General features: G+C 45.0%; 1 protein-coding gene across 1 annotated transcript in view; it reads right to left on the bottom strand.

Moving 5' to 3' along the window:
• The window catches only part of LOC134460750 (E3 ubiquitin-protein ligase SH3RF3-like), a 154,767-nt gene that overhangs the window by 62,147 nt on the left and 67,620 nt on the right, over positions 1-25,000 (bottom strand). The window contains exon 2 of the mRNA XM_063213277.1: positions 11,441-11,716. Within this exon, the coding sequence (XP_063069347.1) occupies positions 11,441-11,716 (276 nt within the window). The remainder of the gene's footprint in view (positions 1-11,440; positions 11,717-25,000) is intronic.

The following is a 25,000-nucleotide window of genomic DNA, read 5'->3' as shown; positions in this document are numbered from 1 at the left end:
ACTACGTGTAAGTGTGTGCGTGTGCGTGTGCGTGTGTATGTATGTGTGCATATGTACGTGTGTGTGCGCGCGCGTGCGTGCGTGTGTGTGTGTGTGTGTGTGTGTGTGTGTGTGTGTGTGTGTGTGTGTGTGTGCATGCATGTGTAAACGTATGTGTGTGAGAGGGACAACGGTGACATGGACTAAATAAGGCTGTGCCCCTGGGGAAGGATCGGCCGGTGCGGTGCGGTGCGGTGCGGTGCACTGGCTATAGTGTGTGCGCCAGGGGCTGGCGTGAGCTGAGCTGGGCTGAGCTCAGATAGACAGAGAGAGAGAGAGAGAGAGAGACAGAGACAGAGAGAGAGAGAGGGAGAGAGAGAGAGAGAGAGAGAGATAGAGAGAGACAGAGAGAGAGAGAGAGACAGAGAGAGAGAGAGAGAGAGAGAGAGAGAGAGAGAGAGAGAGAGAGAGAGAGAGAGAGAGAGAGAGAGAGAGAGAGAGAGAGACAGAGAGGAGGGATCTCTGAGCCGAGCGGCAGGATACTGGGCTTCATTAATGATGTGCTCCGGGGGTGAGCGGGGACCGGCAGTAATTGAGCGGTTTGTGGTGCAGGCAACCTTCTCCCTTCTCCCTTCTCCCCTCTCCTCTCCTCCTCCAGTGTGGATTAGGGGGCTGGCACCGGGCCCGGCTCCCAGGTAAAATTCATTACACACCTCCTGGGCCCATGGGGAGCGACGAGAGAGAGAGAGTTAGTGGAGGAAGGAAGCAATGGAGAGACAGAGAGAGGGGGGGCAGAGAGAGAGAGAGAGAGAGGGAGTGAGGGAGGGAGAGAGAGAGGGGGGGGAGAGAGAGAGAGGGAGTGAGGGAGGGAGAGAGAGAGAGAGAGAGAGAGAGAGAGACAGACAGAGACAGACAGACAAACAGAGACAGAGACAGAGACAGAGACAGAGATAGAGAAGGGGGGAGAGGGCAATAGAGAAAGAGAGAGAGAAAGACAGACAGACAGAGACAAACAGAGAGATAGAGAGGGAGGGAGAGAGAGAGAGAGAGAGAGAGAGAGAGAGAGATAGATAGATAGCAGGGAGAAGGAGAGATAGAGAGAGGGAGGGAGGGAGAGGGGGGGGAATGACAAAGAACAAGCCCCTGCTTTAGCCTTTGTCTGCCTGCCTCGATTAGGCAACAATGCAGCGAGTCAACAAAGCCAGCAGCCTCATCACACAGCCTTGACCACACCAGGGCTTTCACACACAACACAACACAACGCAACACACTGAGGCATTCTTCCAGAGAGCGCCCGGCCCGCCGCGCCACTCGGCTTTCTGTCTGGCCATGAATATCCCCAGATCATAATGAAGATCATCCCTGGCACTTCCCAAAGGAGCAGCGTGTGATGGCGCAGTGTGTACCGGGCCGTCTCCGTTTAGACTCGCAAGGCTGGCTAGAGAGATAGACAGAGTGAAGTGAGGGAGTGATGGAGAGAGAGAGAGAGAGAGAGAGAGAGAGAGAGAGAGAGAGAGAGAGAGAAAGCGGCAATATCTAGAGAAGCAAGAGGACAAGGCAAGATATTTGATGTACCTGGATCATTTCCATATTAATTGTTTTTTTATGTTAGGGACAAAGTAATACCGGTACAACAAGACGAGACACACAAAAAACAAAACAAAAAGCATTTAATTGATATGTAGCATATCATTACACTCCAGTAACACATTTGCGAAGAATTTGATGTTTAAAGACTACATTTTGGCATGGCACCTGTCACTTTAATTTGATCCTCCTCTGATCAGAGAGAGAGAGAGAGAGAGAGAGAGAGAGAGAGAGAGAGAGAGAGAGAGAGAGAGACAGAGAGAGAGAGAGAGAAGAGGGATCTGAAATGGATCAGTTCCTGCTCAGTGCATCCAGGCAGTGCTACAGTATCAGGCTTGTCTAGGATCAGCTTTCATCGCTGTGTTAGAGGGCTATTGTGTTGCCTCTACCCACCATAAATCTAGTGCAGTGGTTCTCAAACTTTTTCAGACCGAGGACCACTTTGTCCCCCCAAAAATGTTCAGGGACCACCTGTCAAGTGAATTGACTGTTGACGGGTGCTAATTTGACACTGCTAATTTCGATGCAGATCACTTACTTTTTATTCACGTTTACAAGCCTGTCTTATTGTGGTGAAAATGAAACTTCAGCTTTGTTTAGCTTTGTAATAATGTTACAAATATAGCCTACTGCTAGCTTGTCTAATAGAAATCCCCTCGCGGACCACCTGAGCTCTGTCACGGACCACGCATACCTGCAAACTCAGGAGGGTTTGAAAAAGGTGACAAACTAATCGCAGCATCGCGGCGCGGCAACCCCCCCCCCCAAAAGGGAAAAAGACAATATTTTATTTACTAGGCCTACACTAGAAATCAGACTTCTGATTAATTGTATTCTTCACCAGCCAATATATGTCTTACAAGCCAAACATACACTCACCCAGAGGCAATTCTAGGTTAAGCTGGGACCCCAAGCGGCTGCCTAGCTAGCCTAGTGACAAGAAGCGCCTCTGCACTCACCACCTTAAGTTGTCCTATTTACCAGCCAAAAGGAAGGAGCCCATGGTCACTTAGGTTGTCTTAACTTTGAGCCCCACTGCATTTGAATGAAATTAAAGCATTTGCTGTTTTGGCTAAAGAGGGTAATAGGGAAATCTAGGCCAATAACATAATTAGCTATATAAAATAGAACCAAGGCATTTTAGAGAATGTATGACTGAATGATAGTCGAATATGAGCATTTCCCCAATAAAATGGTGTTGTACTATGAAGAAGCATTAGATTGTAGAAAAAGATAAAAAAAACAGATGTCCTCTAGGTTAATAGGCTATTTAGATTAATAATATTTTGTCATTGGTGGCTAACATTAAAATCATGATCGCACACATGCAAAATATGCGGGGGCATGACAAATAGCCATTGCTATGCATTCCTCTGACGTTTATGAAGGTTTCATCGAGTGTAGCGTGGGCCTCTTGCTATTCACGGTTAAATGATCTGACATAGGGAACCAAATTTAGTTCTCTGCTAATCTGCCAATTTATAGCGCAGTCAGGCCCTGCCTACCGTCATTCTAACACATTTTCTCACTCTGAAGTTTTCAATACCGTTTCAAGATATTGCCGTCAATTCAAATAAAGCGAAACATGTTAGGACCGCAGACCTTCTACCATTGGGCTATTTATTTTCACAAGTAGACGGGCTTAGCTAATGAAACAATTCACAATTCCCAAACCCTGCTCAAATCCATTTACCTTTACCTTTGAACCTTTGAAACGATGATTTGGACAGCGGTCATTTGTAAAGGCAAAGTGACAGTACCAAGGTAGAAGATAATGACAGGGGGGATACGTGTGTTTCGCGACCACCGTTTCATCAGCTGTTCACTCCGACTGGTGCCTCGGAAAGTTTTGCCGCTAACTAGCCGTTTGAATTAGCGCGCTGATTGGCCAATGCTTCCCCCAACACAGTTGCCGGCCAATGGGAACGGCAGGCAGACGCAGACCAAGAAAAGATCAGTAGAATGTCGCTCAACCGTAATGTCTGTAAAACTAGCAGAGATTCTATGAGAAGTGTTACCGTATCCAGTCTATCTGTCTAGTCTGTCTCCGTCTGCCTACCCCCCCCCCAAAAAAAAAAACTCTTCGGATCTACACGATTCACGCAAGTGACCTATTTTGAGATCAAAACGGCGAATTTCGCCGAAAGGTGACAAGTTTGCAGGTATGACCACTAGTGGTCCCCGGACCACACTTTGAGAATCAGTGATCTAGTGGACTGGATCATGTAGCTCAGACACACTGATGTAACTCTCCTCCAAGCTGCTTGGAGAACACACATGCCACATGTACGTACAGCAGTGACACAACACTCTGCCCCGCTCGTCTGCTCATGCTCTCGCCTCGTGTCCAGTACGCGCCGCTGCCGGAACGGCACAGATATATCACGTCTGCCGATGCGACATCGATCAAGTGCGTTATTGACTAATTGGCCGACCTGTAATGAAAGCGTCATTAAAGTGCTGGACGGACAGATCAATATGTATAGTGCTGCATGCTCTCAGAGGAAGAGGTGGCCGAGTGAGGGCGTGCATCAAGAGGCTCTCAGATGAGGTCCCACACCCTCACCACCAGCACCACCACCACCAGTACACTGGGAAGGCTGACTAGAGTCGATCCAGAAACAATGAGGCATGGCTGGCCTGGTAATCTGGCATTCAGGGCATGGTCTACACTAAAAATGCCCAGGCCAGAACAATACGTATAGCGTTGCGTGCTCTCAGAGGAAGAAGTGGCGGAGTGAGGGAGTGCATCAGGAGGCTCTCTCACCACCACCACCAGCACCACCACCTGTACACTGGGCAGGCTGACTAGAGTCGATCCAGAAACAATGAGGAATGGCTGGCCTGGTAATCTGGCATTCAGGGCATTTTCCCAGTGAGCCGCCTGTACTCCTGGTGGGCTGATACGCTTGTTTTGTTGTTATTGTTGTTTCTGTTTTTGTCTTTAAAGACCAGGGGTGGATTTCTCGAATCCGACCAAAATTAGCCTTCGGACCAAGTAAGTACGAACGAAGTCCGACACAACAACTAACCAACAACGATGATTTCTCGAAAGCCTCAAACCAACAAAGTCCGATGTAGGTACGAAGTAAGTCCGATGAAATTCCAACCAAGTAAGTTCAGACGCACGATGAAGTTGTCGGAAATGCTCGGAGTGTCTCGCCTCAGCTCGGGTGCATTTGTCGCAAAGCAGTGACGCTGTACCACACAGTGCCTGTCAAATTCAGGCTATATATATATCAAAGTCCACAAATCTTTGTCAACACAATCATGTCCCCGACTTCACCCCTCTTCAACTGCAGTTACCAAATGCGACATTACAATCCACCATGTATTATTTGTAGGTTTTGCATATAATGTTTAATATTGTAGGCTATAGCCTACCACTAATATGGAAGCACGGTTGGTGGGTGAGTGGTTAGAATGTCGGAATTTCATACACGTTTGCCGTTTCCTTATCGGAGGCGTGAGTTCAATCCCCGGTGAATATAGCCCTAGGCTATATATAATAACCACCCATCACATCTTTTTTCCAGAACGGCAAGCGAAGTCATTCTCACACTCATGGGCAACGCAACACTTTCAACAGGTCATGGCCAGGCAGACTGCAGTTAAATGCTGCTTGAAATGATAACTGAAATTACGCTTGAGAATTAATAAAACATATCAGAATGTTTCTTTAATTTTCCAGTCTGCACGCGTCTTTACGCGCAACGTAAGCGGGTGGAACTGCCATTATTGCCGTTGTACATAAAGACCCGCAGGAAGGGACCTATGGAAGGGGCCGTTAATGTCTGTAAACATGGCACATTCAAAGTCCTTCAAGGTCGGAAAAGACCTGTTAACACAATCATATCCCCAAAATCCACCCCATTAAATGCAATAACCAAATGTCGGTCTACACATCACCATCAATGAAGACCAATGGGCGGTGAATGGTAAGCGCGAAGGCATTTTCAGTGTGACAAGATTTCGATTCCCTCAGTAAGATAGGCCTACATTAAACGCAGGTGCCTATTCCTCTGCGCAACTGCTTATCCAACCTCTGTGTGTGTGCGTAAAGTGGCCGATCCACGCGTGCTGTTGGGCGCGCTTGTGGAGCTCTGGCATCCGAGAGTCTTTGCCTCGTAGCCACGCACGCAGTCACATTAAGGCCAAGTCAAATTGCTTTTCACCTGGATTTTAGACAAACACAAAACGATGGCCCAATTCACACAGATAGAGAAAGAATGACACGATGCGCTGTGTTGTTTTCTGATCCCCCTGACTGCACTGCACTTCGTGCGCCATGGGCCATGCGCTATTTGGAGTGTGCTCACTGCTGAAACAACATTTGCTTTAACAGTAGCCTATTGGCCGGCTACTTGTGACAGACTTGTGTTACAATAGTAGAATTGAAATGAAAAGAAGAATATGAATACTATAAGACCTAGTAACGCGAAGAAGTGTCCTATTCTTGTCATCACGCTCGCCTTTCCGAGTGCCTTCCCATTACGCACTATTTCAACATACTAGGGCAGTTGCATAATGTCCATTTTTTGAACTTGTTGTAGCCTACGATGTAGTTTGGAGTTCTTGTGGACTAAGGCATAGCCTACAATGCAAGGAATAGGCCTACAAGAAGGATCACCGCACACTGGTGCCTTTTAAAAATAATAGTGAACAGCGCATTTCGCAATGGCAGCTTATAGGCTACATGTATTTCCATGTAGCCTATGCTTGTTGGAGTTTAATCAAAATGTGCTATTGGCTTTGTTATGTGTGGAGATATGTGAGCAATTAAATAATCTACATTCATGCGAGATGCTGCTTTTGGTGTGGGTTCAAATTCCGATGGTAATCAAACGGTTCTTTTTTTTGGCGCAGCTTTGATTGATCGGAGCTCGTGAAGCACGATAGTGAAACATATAATTTCCTACTATATTTGGACAATATTTTTGTCCCCTGTTTGAATATTGTGTTGGTGGGGTTTTTTTCAGCCCTGTTCGTAACATGACTAGACATTTGGTGTAGTGTGGGTCGGAGGCTTGTGCACTTGGTGGCAGTAATCGATCGATGTTGCTTGAACTCTGCCTGAACCCGCCCCAAACCACGAGCAAGAGTGACGTGCTTCCCAAAACAAAGGTGAACTAGCTAACCATGCTATTCGTTCCAATTCCGACAGTAGTACTAACGAACAGCCCCTACTTCGATTTGCAGGAACACCTGAGTCGTTCGCACCAACATCGGACGAACGACTAACTACATTACTTGTAAACATTGGTACTTTGTAAGTCTTAACGAAGTGTTCCAGAAACAGTTTTGTCGCAGCTGGGTCGTTAGTTGCTACCTTAGTTAGCAACGAAGGTTTCGAGAATGTTAGCCCAGGGGTGTGTTTCTCGACAACGTTGTTGCTAACTAAGTTAACAACTTACTTGGTTGCAATGCAATTTCCCATTGCAAACTTAGTAGGTTGATAACTAGTTAGCAACTATGCTTTCGAGAAACGGGGTCCTGCCTACGATTGAGATGGGGCAGCCCATTTCATAGGCAATAGACTGCGTCAATCATAATATTGTAAAAGACATAGGGGCTGTGTCAAGGGCAAGGGCTGGTCTACACTAAAAATGCCCAGGCCAGAACAGAACAACGTATAGCGTTGCGTGCTCTCAGAGGAAGAGGCGGCCGAGTGAGGGAGTGAACCAGGAGGCTTTCAGATGAGGTCCCACCACCACCACCACCAGCACCACCACCACCACCATCACCAGCACCACCACCACCACCAGCACCAGCACCACCAGCACCAGCACCAGCACCAGCACCAGCACCACCTGTACACTGGGCAGGATGACCAGAGTCGATCCAGAAACAATGAAGCATGGCTGGAGTGGTAATCTGGCATACAGGGCATTTTCCCGGTGAGCCGCCTGTCCTCCTGGTGGGCTGATACGGTTGTTTTGTTGTTGTTGTTGTTGTTTCTGTTTTTTGCCTTTAAAGACCAGCCTATGTTGTAGAGGGGGCAGCCCATTTGTCCATCTTTAACATGGGAAATAGACTGCCCCAATCATAATATTGTAGAAGACATAGGGACTGTGTCAACAAGGGCTGGTCTACGCCAGAAATACCTGGGACGTTTTTTTCCCAGATCAATACGTATAGTGCTGCATGCTCTCTGACGAAGAGGTGGCCGAGTGAGGGAGTGCATCAAGAGGCTCTCAGATGAGGCTCCACACCCACCACCACCAGCACCAGCACCACCACCAGCACCAGCACCAGCATGACCAGAGTCGATCCAGAAACAATGAAGCAGAGCTGGCCTGGTACTCTGGCATACAGGGCAATTTCCCAGTGCTGTTGTTGTTTCTGTTCTTGCCTTTAAAGACCAGCCTATGATTAAGATGCAGCCCATTTGTCCATCTGCAATATAGGCAACAGACCACCCAAGAGTGAGCGAGCACCAGGAGTCTCTCAGATGAGGTCCCACACCCACCACCAGGGAAGCCGACGGGGTCACAAAGGGGTCACTTGTCCCAGACCCAGCCAGAGATGGGGCCCAGAATTGGATCCTCATTACATTGTATTGGTTGGGTTTGGGGCCCTTTCAGATGTCTTTGTCCCGGGGCCAGACAAATCTGTCAGCGCCCCTGCCCACCACCACCTGTCCGCTGAGCAGGCTGGCCAGAGTCGATCCAGAAACAATGAGGCCACTGAAGGCAGGTCGAGTCGAGGCCACTGAAGGCAGGTCGAGTCGAGGCTGGCACTTGGCCTCTTTCACAGCCGATGGCCTGACTCGCATGACGGACATGCTCGGAATCACGAAAGAAGAATCTATTCTGTTGTCATTCCATGTCTGTTTCCCCTTCCTAACCGTGCCAAACATGTACACAAACACACGCTGGTACACAGAGACACAGAAAGACAGAAATACACACACACGCACGCACGCACGCACGCACGCACGCACGCACGCACGCACGCACGCACGCACGCACGCACGCACGCACGCACGCACGCACGCACGCACGCACGCACGCACGCACGCACGCACACACACACACACACACACACACACACACACACACACACACACACACACACACACACAAACCTGTGCACATATAAACGCATGTGTGCCTGGTCACAAACACTCATAAAGTATGCACGCCACATACACACAAATTCACACACACACAATCCAATAAACAGAATAGACAAAATTATGGGCTTTGAAGTTCAGATATAACACTTGGGAATACAAATCAGACGTTTCTGCTAGCTAGCAGTACACAAATTCAAAATCAAACGCTACACTTCAACACGCACCCTTGGCGATGCACCACACATATGTGTACGAATAACTGTGTCAGAGGAAACAGTGGGGGGAGGGTATGGTAGAGTGGAAGTGAGACGAGAGACAGGCAGTGAAGGGAAAGGGGAAAAAAAAGCTGAAATGGGGGTTGAGTGACAGGGCTGGATTGGGGGAGAAATAGGGCTCGGGCACTTTTGGCTTTAAGGGGCCCCTCATAATTGGTGACGCAGAACTGATTTACCAGTGGGCCCCGCACTCTCGTAGGCCCCTATTTTCTTTCTTTTTTTTAAATTCTGAAAATAGGAGCCCACGAGGGTGCGGGGCCCACCTGGAAATGCCCGATATGCCAGATGGCCAGTCCAGCCCTGGTTGAGTGACAGGCAGGACCCTGATGAAAGGGAGCCCTCTATTGTGTCGCTCCCCTCCGCCCCGCTCAGCATAATTATCCACACGACACAGGAACTCACTCCAAACCGGGGACTAGACTGGCACCATGAATGCCTAATGTACTCTCCCTCTCAGACCTGAGAAGATGGAAAACCTGATAAAGTGTAGAGGTCGAATTAAGAGCCCTTCAGCCCCCAGTGTTGCCAGATTGGGCAGTTACCCGCCCAATTGGGCTGCTTGGGATGGCAGCCTGCAGATAAAAACGGGAAAAATCGGCCATTTGGCGTTTTTTTTCTGCAGTTTTATGCCCACTTCCTGGCAGTTTTTGAACAGCACCATTTGGGCGGGATTTGATCAGACACATCTGGCAACACTGCTCACCTCGTCCCCATTCTTCTTCCCCAAATCACAAGGACCGATCAACATTTCCCAGCGACTCTCATGGCTTTAAGCAGGATGTCTGTCTGCAAATAGGCTTTTATTATGAAATGCCATAGCTGACAGTTTGCCAGTTCAGGAAGCCCATTCCTTTTTGCAGATCGAGCCTGATAAGGTCCACTAGTCACCTGATGTACCACACAGGAAATATCAAATGGTATTATAATAAATAATAAATATGGCTGAAAATTAAAACAAATAGTTCTTTATTAAAAACTATTGGACTAATATTTCATCTATTTATTATAATAATATTGATTATAATACCATATGTAATTCCCCCGCGCTCCTGTCAGTAAGATGAAGTCAAGGAGGATAGACATTTCACTGAGCAACTAGGTATTGCATTTTATAACTAGTCGCAAGCAGGTTGTTAGAATGTGTGGCACAACATCTACCGTAACTCCTGAACCATCAGTACCGGCTCACTTCAAGGTTGCGTGTTGAGCTCCCAAATCTACAATATCTACACCCATGACTACAGAGCCAGCAGCAGTCAGATATCCATCATCAAGTTTGCTGATGACACTGTGGTATTGGGCCTGATCAGTAACAACGATGAACAGGCACGCATAAAGGAAGTTGAAGACATCTCACATGTGTTCGACAACTTGGCACTAAACATCAGTAAGACAAAGGAAATGGTGGTGGACTACCGGAAAAAAGGGGAAACTAAACTGCACTTTACATCTGCAAGCAACCTGTTGAGATTAGCTTCAAATACCTGTGAGTACACATTACAAATAACTTAACATGGACAGAAAACACTCACTATTTTTCGCACCTGGTTGAGAAAATTCAAGGTTTTGCCTATTCTAAAAGCATTCTATTCCTCAGCGATGGCGAGCATCTTGACATGGTCCATCATCAACTAGTATCACAGTGCGCAAGCGCACAGCACTACAAAGAAAAGTGTGTTCTGCTGAGTGCTGTATTTGTGCACCTATTTCTGCTTAATTGTGAAGGTCATCTATACAAAGAAAGTAAAATCTAGGGCCCATAAAATTCTCAAAGATCAACTTCAACCAGTGTATGGACTGTTCAATTGATATCTGGAAGGCAACTGCTGTCATAGGGCAAAACAGAGAGTGAGAAGGAGTGTCTTTCCTCATTCCATTTGTTTAGTAGACTCCAGTAGTAATTGGACTGAATGCACAGACATAAAGACACACGCGTACGCACACGCACACACACGCACACAAACACACAAACACACACACACACACACACACACACACACACACACACACACACACACACACACACACACACACACACACACACACACACACACACACACACACACACACACACACACACACACACCTTTTTTCTGCAAATGTTGTTGCACCCGCCATTCATTTCATCACATGTGACATTTAAGTGTCTGTATGTACTGTATTTGACGAATACCAAATATCCTTGTATCCTTGTATTAATCTACTTAGTTAATATTGAATGAATTAACCCATTGTGTCCTGGAGCGACATACACGCTGCATTAAGGTTCTTGAGATTTGTGGGTATGATAGAGCTGAATGAACACATTCTAGTGCAAAATGAGGGCCCTAGCTTTTAAATGCAACTTATTTCATGCTTTTATGTGCTTCGGAGGCTGAGATATTTAGGTTTTAATAGGCAGAGGGCACCTTTCCCCAAAAAGGGCTTAGGATAAAATGGGTTAATCAACTTAGTTAATATTGAATGAATGAAACACATTTTTCCCCCACAAAGTCATAGCAGATTACACACACTTGCATACCTTTGTGAAAGTCAAGCAGTCCTTATCCTGGTCCTTGTCCTTGACTTCAAAGTCGTAGAGTGCCTTGCCCTGAGGGGGCGTCTGGGACAGGGGCTTGATGCACTGGATGTAGCTGGCCGGCAGGAAGCCGTGGCTGCCATTCAGCTCCCCGTGGTACCAGTTCTCATCCACCTTCCGGCGCAGGATGATGATGTCACCTTTGTTGAATTTGAGGTCACCTGGCTCCTTCCCTTCATAGCTGTACAGGGCCTTCCCACAGGGCAGCTGAGGAACATTCTGCGGATGAAAATGAAGAAAAATAAACGCTCCATTATTTATTGGTCACTGGAGGGCAAAAGGATTCTTTGGAATAGAAAGATCTAAGAAACTGGGTCAGGATTCAAAACAGAGCAATTATATGAACTGAGACAATTACTGCAGTCGAGAGACTTGACTTTGTCTAAAGGGCAACAAAGTCTGCTTCAAGCTCACATGTGGCGTACACACCATCTCATGATTATGTTCTCTTGAGCAGATTACATTTCAGCACTTTGGCACAATAAGAAGAACTTTTGATCAGAAATTCAGTTTGAAAATGGTTTCAGACAGAAACAGGCTTCACATCAGGCTTTATCTTGCACTTCCAATGACACCACAGTACCGTCAGAGATTCTAAGAGTATTATTATCCAGTCCCTCTGGTACCATAGCTTTGCTGAAAAAGGCTAGTCTACCTTTATATACCGACTTTAAAAAATAATTGATCAGAGTTAAACCACTAAAGCTCACCCCCTACTGGTCCGGAGCAGATTGGTGGGGAGTGAGGTTAGTGCTGGAGGGAGTTCTGTTTGAAGCGGCAGGAGCCTCTTCAAAAGGAATGACTGATGCAAGGAGAGAGAAATACTCTGAAGCCGGACTTAAAAGCCACCTTGCCAAATTTTTTGTTATGGGACTTACTTCCATCTCCCCCATCCATCTATCCTGGTGTGAGGTGGCGGTGAAAAAAGGAAAGCAAACACAGTGGGAGAGAGGAAAAGGACGGGTGTCTGGTGTGATGCTCTGACTAGACCTAGTTACACTGCAGGGTCAATCAGGTGATAAGCCAGGGAAGAGAAAGTGCAGTGAGGAGACCGGGGTTTTGGGTAGAATTAGTAGGCACAGCAACTGCCTCAAATCATCTGTCATCCCTTACTGATAATAAATGTAAAAAATGTAAAAAAAAAATGTTAAAATGCTCATCTGTCTCCATTTCAGATCCCTCTTCTCTCTCTCTCTCTCTCTCTCTCTCTCTCTCTCTCTCTCTCTCTCTCTCTCTCTCTCTCTCTCTCTCTCTCTCTCTCTCTCTCTCTCTCTCTTTGATGATGCCAAGCCTTCTGCTGCTGTAGGTTTTATTGAGTCTGCTGCGTATGGAGAAAGACCATCTCCCCGTTCTTGTTTATTGATCATTACCCTCTGCAGTTGCCTCCAGCAACTCAACTTCTCCAACTACCGCACACAGTTGTTTTCTCCTCTGTTCAATAGTGTTTGCTAGTACCCCCCTGACAATCATCTGTAACCTGTTTCTACCACCATCTCAGATCTGCAACTGAAATGCAATGGGCAGGGTTTCCACCAGCACATTATTGCTAAGGCCGCTAAGATGTCATGTACTTTTAATCAGGGCTTTGAACCGGTTCAAGGAACGAAAACGAAAACCGGGAACTTTTTGTATTTTACAGGGAACAGAAACGAAACTGGAAGCGTTATTATTTTTTATGTTCTGGAACAGGAACATTTATTTAAAAATAATGGTAACCTATAAAAATAATGGTTAATACTGGTTAATACCGTTCCTCAAACAAACAAAAAAAGTAGGCCTTATTATTTTCCTGCGCACGTTACCATGACGGCTGAGGTTCACGTCCTGTGTGACATCAGACATTCTCTGACTGAATGGAGAGAGAGCTGTGAATTACAAAGTCTCCACTCCACATCTTAAATAAGACAAACCACTGTCATACATTTCCATTGCATCATTGTAAGACATTGCAGAGAAGCGCGCCAAGAATGTTTTACGTTATTGGGCATCCATGGCCGCTTCAAATATGCACAAACTCACAATGTCCATCATTAGTCTATAGTCATGATTTCATGAACCCAGAAATGTTAGTTTTATTGCAGAAATGTCATCAATAGGTCAAATGAAGGAGATTTAGCTTGGTTGCCCAAAGTTGCACTTTGGGCAATTTGCATAATTAGCATAAATATATCGTTAAGGTTAAGACTACTGTAGGTGAATAGGCAAAAAAGCTTAAATCATAGATATCACCTTGAAACTTTCTCAGTTGATTACTGGTGATAAGAGAAGAAAAAAAATTATTGGATGTTTTCTGTATTTTGATGTTTACATATGCAAATGAGGGCATGAATAATCAATTATGCCCTATTTGCATACACACAAAATCAGCTTTTCATGGTAAAACCAGGCTCAGGCTTATTTTTCTGTGAGTAAAATATGTATATTTCTGGGTAGAGTTTGTGGAAACCTGAGGAACCTGGTCAAGAAGATGTATTGTCCTGGATAGATTAAGGAATTGGCCCATACAAAATATATTCAGTATACAGTATATGTATTACATAGGCCTACTGCATAATGTACACAGCATGCAGGCATGCAGTGTAGAATAACTATTTACAGCATGCTTGTGTATACAAACACTAAATAACTATACAAGATAAATTATTTTTACTGGTTTGAGGAAGGGCTTTAAGGTCTAAAATATCACATATGGTAGCAGAACGTTTTGGAGCAAAATCTGATTGTAGCACACTTTCACTACCTACTACCTCCTACTACTAAGATACAGAATAACTACATTTTATTACCAAAAGTATATGCTCACCCATCCAAATGATGTCATCCAAATGAGTCTGGTGTCCTATTCACTTAGCCTGGCTGCAGGTGTATGAAATCAAGCACTCAGGCATGCAGACATTTGTTAAAGAATGGGCCATTCTCCGGAGCTCAGTGAATTCATGCGTGAATTCTATTCTCATAGAATGCCACCTGTGCTACAAATTCAGTTGTGAAATTTTCTCATTTATAAATATTCCATAGTCAACTATCAGCTTTATTATAAGAAAATGGACACTGGGAACAACAGCAACTCATCCATTCTGAAGTGGTAGGCCACATAAACTGATGGAGGACATAATGCAAAGATGTCACCGACATTCTGTACAGTCAATTGCTACAGAGCCCCAAATTTCATGTGATCTTCAGATTTGCCCAAATACAGTGTGCAGAGTGCTTCATGGAATGGGTTTCCATGGCCAAAAAGCTTCTCCGAAGTCATGTATCACCAAGTGCTAAGCGAAGCCCCAGATTCGATAGTGTAAAGCACACTGCCACTGGAGATTATTGTAGACTTCAGGAGGCCTTTGGAGTGATGCATCAGGCATCTGGAAATCTGATGGATAAGTCTGAGTTTTGGAGGATGCCAGGAGAAGGGTACATTTTGGACTGCCAAGTGAAACTTGGTGCATGCGAAATGATGATGTGGGGTTGTTTTCTGGAGCTGGCCTTGGCCCCATTGTTCCAGTGAGATGGACTTTGAATGCTTCAGGATACCAAAACAGTTTGGGACAATTCCATGCTCCAAACCTTGAAGGAACAGTTTTTGGAGCAGACCTTCCTCTTACAACATGACTATGTAGTGTACCTTGTTTGTGCATTGGTGCACTGCAAACAGACATGGATGACAGAGTATGGTGTGGATAAACTTGACTGGCACAGAGTCCTAACCTGAGCCTAATAGAACATGTTTGGTATGAATTACTCCATTAATTATTGTATACCATTGTGTAAGCACGCGCACACATGTAAACACATAGAACAACCACATAACCTTCACCATCTCCATATTTTGTTTTGACACTCTCTTCAGTCTCATTATCTTCTTGGTATTCATCCTTATGAACTGTGTGTGGTTTATTTGTGTTGTTTAGTAAGATAAGGTCCCCCCAAAACTTTTTAAATGGTATGGTGAGGGATGCAAATTATTGAATAATGCCATCATGATTAATTGATTAACATTTACATGCATAGAGTACAGCTGTTTAGCATGAAACACCTAATTCATCCATCTACGGTACATGTCAAAACTGTTCTTGACCAGGGTCCTCAAAAGGTTTTCACTAACTCAACCCCAAATATACATATTTTACCCACAGAAAAATAATTTTGAGTCTGGTTTTACCATGCAAAGCTGATTTCCTCTGTATGCAAATTAGGGCATAATTGATGACTCATGCCCTCATTTGCATATCTAAACATCAAAATACAGAAAACTTCCAATAATTTTTTTTCTTCTCTTATCACCAGTAATCAACTGAGAAAGTTTCAAGGTGATATCTATGATTTAAGTTTTTTGCCTATTCACCTACAGTAGTCTTAACCTTAACAATATATTTATGCTAATTACGCAAATTGCCCAAAGTGCAACTTTGGGCAACCAAGCTAAATCCCCTTCATTTGACCTATAGATGACATTTCTGCAATAAAAGTTTAGGGTACTCAACATTTCTGGGTTCAGTATAGGGGCCTATGGGGATCACGACTAGACTACATAGTTCTCCCCGTGACCCAAGTCATTGAGTCATTGAGTTTTCATCATTGAGGTTTATTCTCCGCTTAGGTTGTCCCTGAATGACAAAATTCTGGAGGATATTCTTTTCATTCGCTTGAATAAACAGTTTGGAATGTAGGCTGCCTCATTTACACTTCTGTCTTTCTTGGTTAATTAACGTCAGTTAGGCCTATGGGGAGTAATCAGCTGACAAGAACGAAATTAACCGTTCCGGGAACAATATTTTTTTGTTCTAACCGGTTCGGGAACGTCAATTTATTGGTGGAACTCAGAACCGGAAACGTTATAATTCCGTTTCTGTTCGGAACGGAACGTTTGGAAAAAAATAACGGTTCAAAGCCCTGCTTTTAATGCCCCACCACCTTGACCAACACAAATTCTGGGGGAAACGCTGATGGCACATCACTGAAACTGAACCAGCATCATTATCCTGATGTGTGCCTCTGCCTTTGTCAGGGGACATGGATGCTGTTGATGGAGGATGTCATGCACACACAGCCTTTGGTTGACTTACTGGCTGCAGCCCAACCATCAATCACTGTCCAATCAACCAATCACCTCTCTCTGCCCTGCCCCGTCTGTCCCGCCACACGAGGCTTCTGCGGATAAACAATGGCGCCCTGTCCTTGGCCCTTCTGCCAGTCACTTGGTACGTTTACATGAGGCATTTAAATCCGATTTAACTCACTTTAAATCTCATTAAAACTTAATTCCACTTTAAAAACATCATGTAAACACTTACCGAACAGGATTTAAGTTTATTCCGATTTAAACTTAAGTCCGATTAAAGTGGGTGGTTTATTCCTCTTTTAAATCCGATGTCATGTAACCTTTTAATCAGAATTACAATAAATCCGGTCGTTCCACGCATGCTCGTTGACCACACGATGGCGCCAAGAGCCCGTGCTCTTTGTCAGTGAGAAAAAGATGGCGGCACTTCCTGTTGATTTTCACATGAAAGTTTTGCTTAATTTAAAGTCCCTAAGCGACTATAAATGTTGTGGCTTCCATATATTGATGTAAAAGTGCCCCACGAAATAATTAAGCACAACAAAGTTACTCCACATCACCCTTTCACCAGTTCGTTTTTCTAAGCTAGGAGGGTGCTAACTAGCATTTGAAAGAACCAGACCCAAAGGGGATTTTACCAGCCTTGAGTCCACTGAGGGAATTCATTTTCGGGCTGAAGATAAGCTTGTGTCCCAGTAGTTCCCCGGAGGTTTGGCGACCACGCCCCCACGCCTTATTTGGCTCACTCAGCACGTGCGTCCTCAGTCCAATCGCAATGCTTTATTTTCCCCAGACGTTTAATCGCATTTAAGTGAAATTGCCATGTATACACGTCGCAAAATAACTCTTAATCCGATCTACTTAAATCCGATCTATTAGATCCGATTCAAAAACATCATGTACACGTAGCGACTGAGGCTGCTATAATAGCAACCTGGCTGCCTGACATGTGACATGTGCTCATCTCAGCTTGGGTGTGAACAGGTGAAGCAGGCTGCGCTGCGCTGCAGGGGACGTGAGCCTGCGCTGGAACAGCCTGATATAATTTATAATATATTAATTAGTAATATTTATTACCTCCACCAAGGAGGTTATGTTTTGGTTGCGTTGTTTTTTTCTGTCACAATGCTTGTCTGTCAGCAAGACTAACTCAAAAGGTTATGCATTGATTTTGATGCAATGAAGTTGTTCTTCACCATTGCGGCATAGGGCGAATTTTGACATTCCAGTTTCTAACTCCACAAAAACTAGGCAGAAATACCAGAGAAAAGATAGGGTGTAACATAGTCAATTTTTCTATCAAACAGCTTCCCTGGTGGGGGTCTGCACTCTCTGGGTGCATTCCTAGTTGGTATTCTTTTTTTCAGGCGTAGATATTTCAAGTTACCCAATTTGAATTCCAGTTGAGAAACACTGGCTTTCACCCATGACTGCCAAGTTGCAAGACCTGTCCAGGCTAACCTCCAAGACCCAGGCTCTGACCACGGCTTGTGTGTACTGTACAGCCTTAAAAATGGAGCAGTGTCTCTTGCTTAAAAGTGAAACATAGCGTATGACTCCACATCACTTATTCATAAAACAGAGATAGATGAAGACAAAGAGGGACAGAGAATGAGATAAAGGAAGTGAAAGTGAAAAAAAGAGAAAAGAAAGCAAAAAGGAGTTTGTGATCAAACAGCTATTGCAAAAGGAGGATACACACAGACAGACAAAAGAAAAGGAGTAGTCCAGGAAGTGAAGTGACAGATTATCTGGGGAGGAAAGCAGCGAGCACCCATCTACTGGCTCATTACACACACATCATGACACACTAATGTGCAACACATTTCTCTCCCATTACATTAGCGCAGCGCAGCAGCAGCGACAGGAGAGGGCCTGTGGAGAGAGAGCGACGGGAGCCTTCCTCTCTCCTCTCCAGTTCTTCTCGGGTGCATTTCTCCAAAGCGTAGTTGATAGCCAGTTAGCAACTTGGGTAGTTGTCGATGGGAAATTGCATTGTAAACTAGAAAGCAGCTAACGTTGTTAGCAACTATGGTTTCGAGAAATGCACCTCTGTTTTGTTCTGCCTGACTGTATGAGTGTGTACCACACGAGTATGAGTTTGTGCATGTCTGTGTGTGGGGGAGCTGGGTAGAGTATGTGAGTGGTTTGAGAAAGAGCCACAAACATACAATCCAGCGTACTATCAGATGACTCCATTTACTGTATGTGGCCACTTCAGTCTAATCCAATTCAGTCTATTCAGACTTATGAGTGGTATTTTGGAAATACCATGCAGGGTTTCCCCTGCAACAAAACACCCCCAACTTTGAATAGATGCCCCGAATTTGAATGCAATCTTAAGTTGCTACAAAGAGTACATCGTTTTTCTTACGTAAGCGTCTCGTATCGCATTTCATATGAAGCAGCATGGCAGTAGCCTTTCCTATCACGATTAACACATGGCTCATATCGGCTAACCCGCCACTCAACTTGATTTGCAAACGTTCTGTGGGAAACACTGCCATGTAAACACATGAAACCATAGAGTACATGTTTAATACTAGTGTATACTATATATATTTAATACTAGACTTTTTTTAGCCACACTGAATTATTTGTCAATATCAGAGTAATAGAACAACTTTTATAGATTCCAGAGACACTGTACAAAGGTGGAAAAAGCACAAAATCCCTCATCACTACTTTACCCTGAAAGCCACAACTGGCCATGGTGGCCATTTTATTCATCCTTCAATATCGACAAGACATCTCGGTATGAAAAAATGTATACCACTCAAATCTATTGACTACTTCCACATCCTTCCCCCATCCATCTCAGCCCTACTGGAAGACACAAAACCAACACAAGCGACGGCACAGCCCTGCTATAGAAAGTGGCTCGGCCATAGATAGATACATTGATAGCCCCTAAGCCCCAAGTGCCAGAGTCCAGGCTCTTAGATGTGTTTTGATGAAGGAGAATTTGTCTAGCGAGGCAGTTCCTTTACTTAGCTCAGTGGCTGTGCACGGTCTTCAGAAGAAGCACAAGAGTTTAGATGTATTTTTTATCAGCCTGGAGACGTGGTGGCGCAGATCTGCAAAGCACTCTGGGGAATCAATCACACTTGTTCTTTACACCAGATGTGATGTTTGAAGTCAGGAACACCACAACGCCTGTGGCCAGGGCCGGCCCAAGCCTTTATGGGGCCCTAAGCAAAAATTCATCTGGGGCCCCCATACTCGATATAGTATAGTGGCTCCAGTTTCATTCATCATAGTAAATGGCACATGAGTAAAACATATGGCTAGGGAAACTAGAGGACAATTCATTTCTTCCTGGAACTTCGCTGCTCAGAGGGGGCCCTGGTGGCTTGGGGGCCCTAAGCCACCGTATAGTTTATTCATGCCACGGGCCGGCCCTCCCTGTGGCTGGCTAAGCAAACAGAATTTTTTTCTCCCCTCCCCAAATGACATCCCCCCTGCTGTCTGACTTGGAGTGTAATGGCCCATGAATATGATCATGACAATAATCCAGGAAAACAGTCTACGTATTGTACATCATAACCTGCACGGCAGAGAAAACAATTTTCACTAAGTTAACTGCATTTCGTCGTGGTGTCTTGGTGTGTGTATGTGTGTGTGTGTGCGTGTGTGTGTGTGTGTGTGTGTGTGTGTGTGTGTGTGTGTGTGTGTGCGTGTGTGTGTGTGTGTGTGTGTGTGTGTGTGTGTGTGTGTGTGTGCGTGTGTGTGCGCGCGTGTGTGTGTGTGTCCGTGTATGTGTCCGTGCGTGTGTGTGTGTGTGTGTGTGTGTGTGTGTGTGTGTGTGTGTGTGTGCGCGCATGTGTGCTGGTATGTGTGTGTGTGTGTGTGCGTGCGTGCGTGTGTTGTGTGTGTGTGTGTAAACTTCAAGGTATCGAAAGCACTGGACAAAGACTACAAGACTGAATGGTTAATAACCAATTCAATTCCTTCCCCAGTCGCTGCAACGCTTGTCTTGTCTCTGCTGCTCCGTTCTTCCCCGTGGCCAGAAAAGCAATAAAAAAAACCCGTCTGTATGTTGCAACAGCAGGGTGTTTTGGTGTGCGCTGCTGATCTCAACTATTCTGTAAAGATCTTTAAATATTAATGTGCCCTAGGTTGCTTCAAACAGCTATCACTGCCGACCATCCAGTGATAGGCCTACACTTGCCAAATCTGGATACACAGCACTCTCTCTCTGTCTCTCTCTCTCTCTCTCGCTCACACACACCCACACACACTCGCTAACAAACACACGCACACTCGCTAACACACACAGACCCACACACACACACAGACACAGACACACAGACACAGACACAGACACAGACACAGACACAGACACACACACACACACACACACACACACACACACACACACACACACACACACACACACACACACACACACACACACACACACACACACACACACACACACACACACACACACACACACACACACACACACACACACACACACACAATGTTAGTGGAATTGAATGTCTGTATTCCAGTCTCATCTCTGAGGTGCCGTATGCAATGCAACACAATGTTCTTGTAGTGTCATCATTGGGAAATGCTTTATTACATTCAAGCAATGACTAATGAGACATGCCTGCGTCTGTTTCTGAAATAATAAATCAATGTTAAGTTGCACTGCAACAGAGACTATAACTAAATCAAGGAGTTCAATTCCCATACAAGACCAAGAACTGTGGAGAGTAGTGTCCGAGTGGTAGACTTTAGAGGGAAGTCTTTAGAAGGATTGCAGGTTCTTTTTTATTTAAGTATTTTTTTGGGCCTTTTCTAACCACTCACCCACCATCTGTGCCTTTTGGGGCCTTTTCAGCTCTTTATTATTACAGGACAGTATGAGAAAAGACAGGAAACCATTGGGAGAGAGAGATGAGGCAGGGTCAGGAAATTACCCGGGCCGGACTCGATCTGGGGTCCCCGTGGGCATGCAAGCCAAATGTGGGGGGCTTAGCGTGCTGTGCCACAGCGCCCCCGAGGGATTGTAGGTACAAATATGATACCAGCAGGGACATATTTTGAGAGTGAATGACCACCACTCTCTTTGCACCTCACCCGTGGTGGACATGCCCCTGAGCAAGGCCTTAAATTCCTCCACAGACTGTCCCTGAACTTGGCTGTAAGTCAAGCTCAACATCGGAGAATCAGCTAGATGTTACATAACGTAATGTGATACCAATGATAACAACATTCACACAAACACACATAACAATAGGTGACACCTGAGCTTCTCATTTAGAGATAGGCTACTGTTACATTCAGCTGACAATCCATGCTGCTGTTGTCGTTGGCTCCAATATTGGATTGTACTTACAGTAATTGCTTTGATGCAGTAGTTTTGGGCATGGTGTACCATAGGGCTGGGCCGATATACGATATCATCGTCCGGTGACGATATCATCGTTCATCGCATCATCTCAATGTAAACATTGTCATCTGCCAATTTGGGGGACATCGCCCAACCCTAGTGTACCATAGGGCTGGAACGATACCGAAAAGTCATGGTTCGGTACTGTATGTGCCTCTGTTCACACACCACGGTACGGTACATTTTCGGTACAGTGCAGGGTAGAAGATATTATTATTGACAAAAATGTATACATACATGTACGGAATACAATACACCTTTTGCAACACTTCAAATATCAGTTCATTGTTTTGTCATCACTTTATCTTTCTGCTTATCTATATCTCTAGTTGACTTTTGACTTATAAAATCCCTTTACTGAACCATTGCATGGTCTATACGTCCAAAGAAATTGTCAACACCCCCCCTCCCCCAAACATACGCCCACTCACCCTAAAACCCTTCAAAATCAACCCATTACCAATGGAAAACCAGCCCGCCACCCATACTGACTGACCATACCCCCTTGCCCACGCACCACTTCCTTGCTTAATTGAGAACGTGAATAAATGCAAACACTACGAAGATAATTGTATGCCGTTCCATTGCCTCCTACAAACTGTAATGTCAGCAGTGCCTGGACCAGAGAGCATCATCAGTTTGAGAACCGGTGACAGAACAATAAAATCATGTTTATAAGTTCTGTTAAATACACATTCCTTTCTTGAATTCTGTGATTAAGTCTCTGTAGCCAGACAGTAATCTTGTGTAAGGTGAGGTGAGGGGGCAAAGGTGTAGGTTTGGCAAATTGCCCAGGTTAGCTATTTTTGCATTATATGTGTCAAAAAGTGTTGGGGATGAGCTAGGTTCATCTCAAAAGTGCTATGGGCATGTCCCCACCATCCACACCTAAAATTATACCCATGTGAGGGGGCCATAGTGCTATAAGCAGTCAGAGTGAAGTGACAGCCCAGCAGTGGTGGTGGTGGTGGTGGGGGCGCTGAAGGACAGGTCATAAACAAGGATAACGATGAGCCCAATGGATGTGTCACCCTCTGCATCTCCCCCTGGACACGAGGAGTGGAGTCTGCTTTTAAACCATCTGCACAACAACAAAACAAAACAAAAACATCATGTCTAATTTTGCTTGACATGATGAGGCCCACTGGGGAGAAACCATGTGAACATGTTTACTGAAACTACAGCGCGGTAACAATTATTTAGATTGACAGTTGAAGGTAGACAGTTGAAGAAGGTTGACAGTTGATGAATAGCCGTGCATACCATGCTCTGGACAGGGAGGAAATGACATTGCAGACAACTGGAGGAGAAAAATAAGACTAAAGAGGAGGAGGGCTCATGAACGAGCATGACTTAGCTTGCACTAGCATGACTGTAAGTACGACAGTAGCCCTTGAACTCCCACGGGGACATAGGGGATCATTTGTGATGATGACACCAAAGACACCCATTGCCAATGTCTGTCCTTCTCTCCCATTGAAAAAAGTGTCCAATCAGAGCCATTCAGACCTGCTGATTGTCTTTTCAGAGGGTCTGTTCACTGCCTGAGCACAGCGATTATATTTTCTTCTAATTTTTTGGCCATTTTAGACTTTATTTGACAAAACGATGGAAAGATGGAGACAGGAAATGAGTGGGAGAGGGAGGGATGGGTTAGGGTTGGGAAATGACCCAGACTGTATTCAAACCTGAGTGCCCCTGGGCATGAAAGACCATAAATGGGGGGCTTAGCACACTGCACCACAGCGCCCATGCGATTACATTTTCAATAGCATGTACACTTCACCACTACATTCGCCACTGAGACGAATTTGCTTTTGTTGTGCCCAACTCCTTTAAAGACCATGGCTGGCAGGTAGCAAGACTACTAACTGTGCAGCTTCACATTCTGTTGAAAAGCCACTTTAGTGTCACACAGTCTCTCAGCTCTTGAGGGCATACGGCATTACAGATATCTGTGTTCAGAGGAGGTGAGTCCACCTAATCAGCTTCCTGACACAGAGAATGAAAACGTACGAGGCTTGTGCTGCTCATCACTGAGTGCTGCTGCTCAGAGAAAAACTGAAACACAAGTAGACTAAAGGAAAATCCACACACAAAGAATAGTCAATATCCAAAAACGCACACGTGTCTGCCTGAGATCAAACATTCACCCACAAAACACATGCACGCACATAAAGTTGATCCATTTAAGCTTTATTTCCTGTCTTATCTCTGTGTGTCGGTCTACCCTTGCGTGTTCCCAGAGAGCATGTTCAGCATCCCCACTTATCTCATCTCAGCACCCCCCAACCTCCCTATAGCACTCAACAGACATGCTGATTAATTGCAAGGAGACAGGCTTCCTGTAAAACTGCAACATTTTACGTTCAAGGAAAACGGAATGGAATTTCCAATGGCACAATGCATGGACAGAGATTCTTTAAGTATATAGAGATATGCCAACATAATAGGTTTCTATGGGCACCTAACGTGACCAGGTTCCGGTCTGCCTAAAGGGGCGTGTCATAATGCTCCAAGCATTGAATAGAACAGTCCTTAGGTCTGCCTAGGTCTGCCTAAAGGGAGATTCCCCCCCCCTCCCCCTTGCAATAATAGAACCCGGAAACAATGGGCCAATGGAACCCCTCTCTCTCTACTCTCTCTGGCATGGAGGCCTGTTCAGGGCGATACACACTAGTTCTGTTGCTGCATAAAATGGCCCCTCTAGTAATTAAATGAGGGGAAAGACTAGTCTGATAAATTGTAGCTTCTACACGCAGATTAAAGTCACCCTCTAAAATTGGCCAAAATTGTGGTGGTTAGGCCAGAATAAAAGCTTGTCGAAATTGTGTAGTTTGATAGCAAGATTATAATCTTGTTGAATTCCAATTCATAGTTTGTTGGGGCAGCATTTGTATTGTGATCCAGGTTGTATGAAATACCAGCCCAGGTGTATTTGTAGGCATTAAGTTGAACAGAGAATGTCCAGATGTACATTTGTCACTACGGTGGAACAGGCCATACAGGAGTGTAGGCAATCAATCATTGTTCAGATCGA

This window comes from Engraulis encrasicolus, chromosome 13 (genome assembly GCF_034702125.1).
Source record: "Engraulis encrasicolus isolate BLACKSEA-1 chromosome 13, IST_EnEncr_1.0, whole genome shotgun sequence".
Lineage (NCBI taxonomy): Eukaryota > Metazoa > Chordata > Actinopteri > Clupeiformes > Engraulidae > Engraulis > Engraulis encrasicolus.
This window is presented reverse-complemented; position numbering and strand designations above follow the sequence as displayed.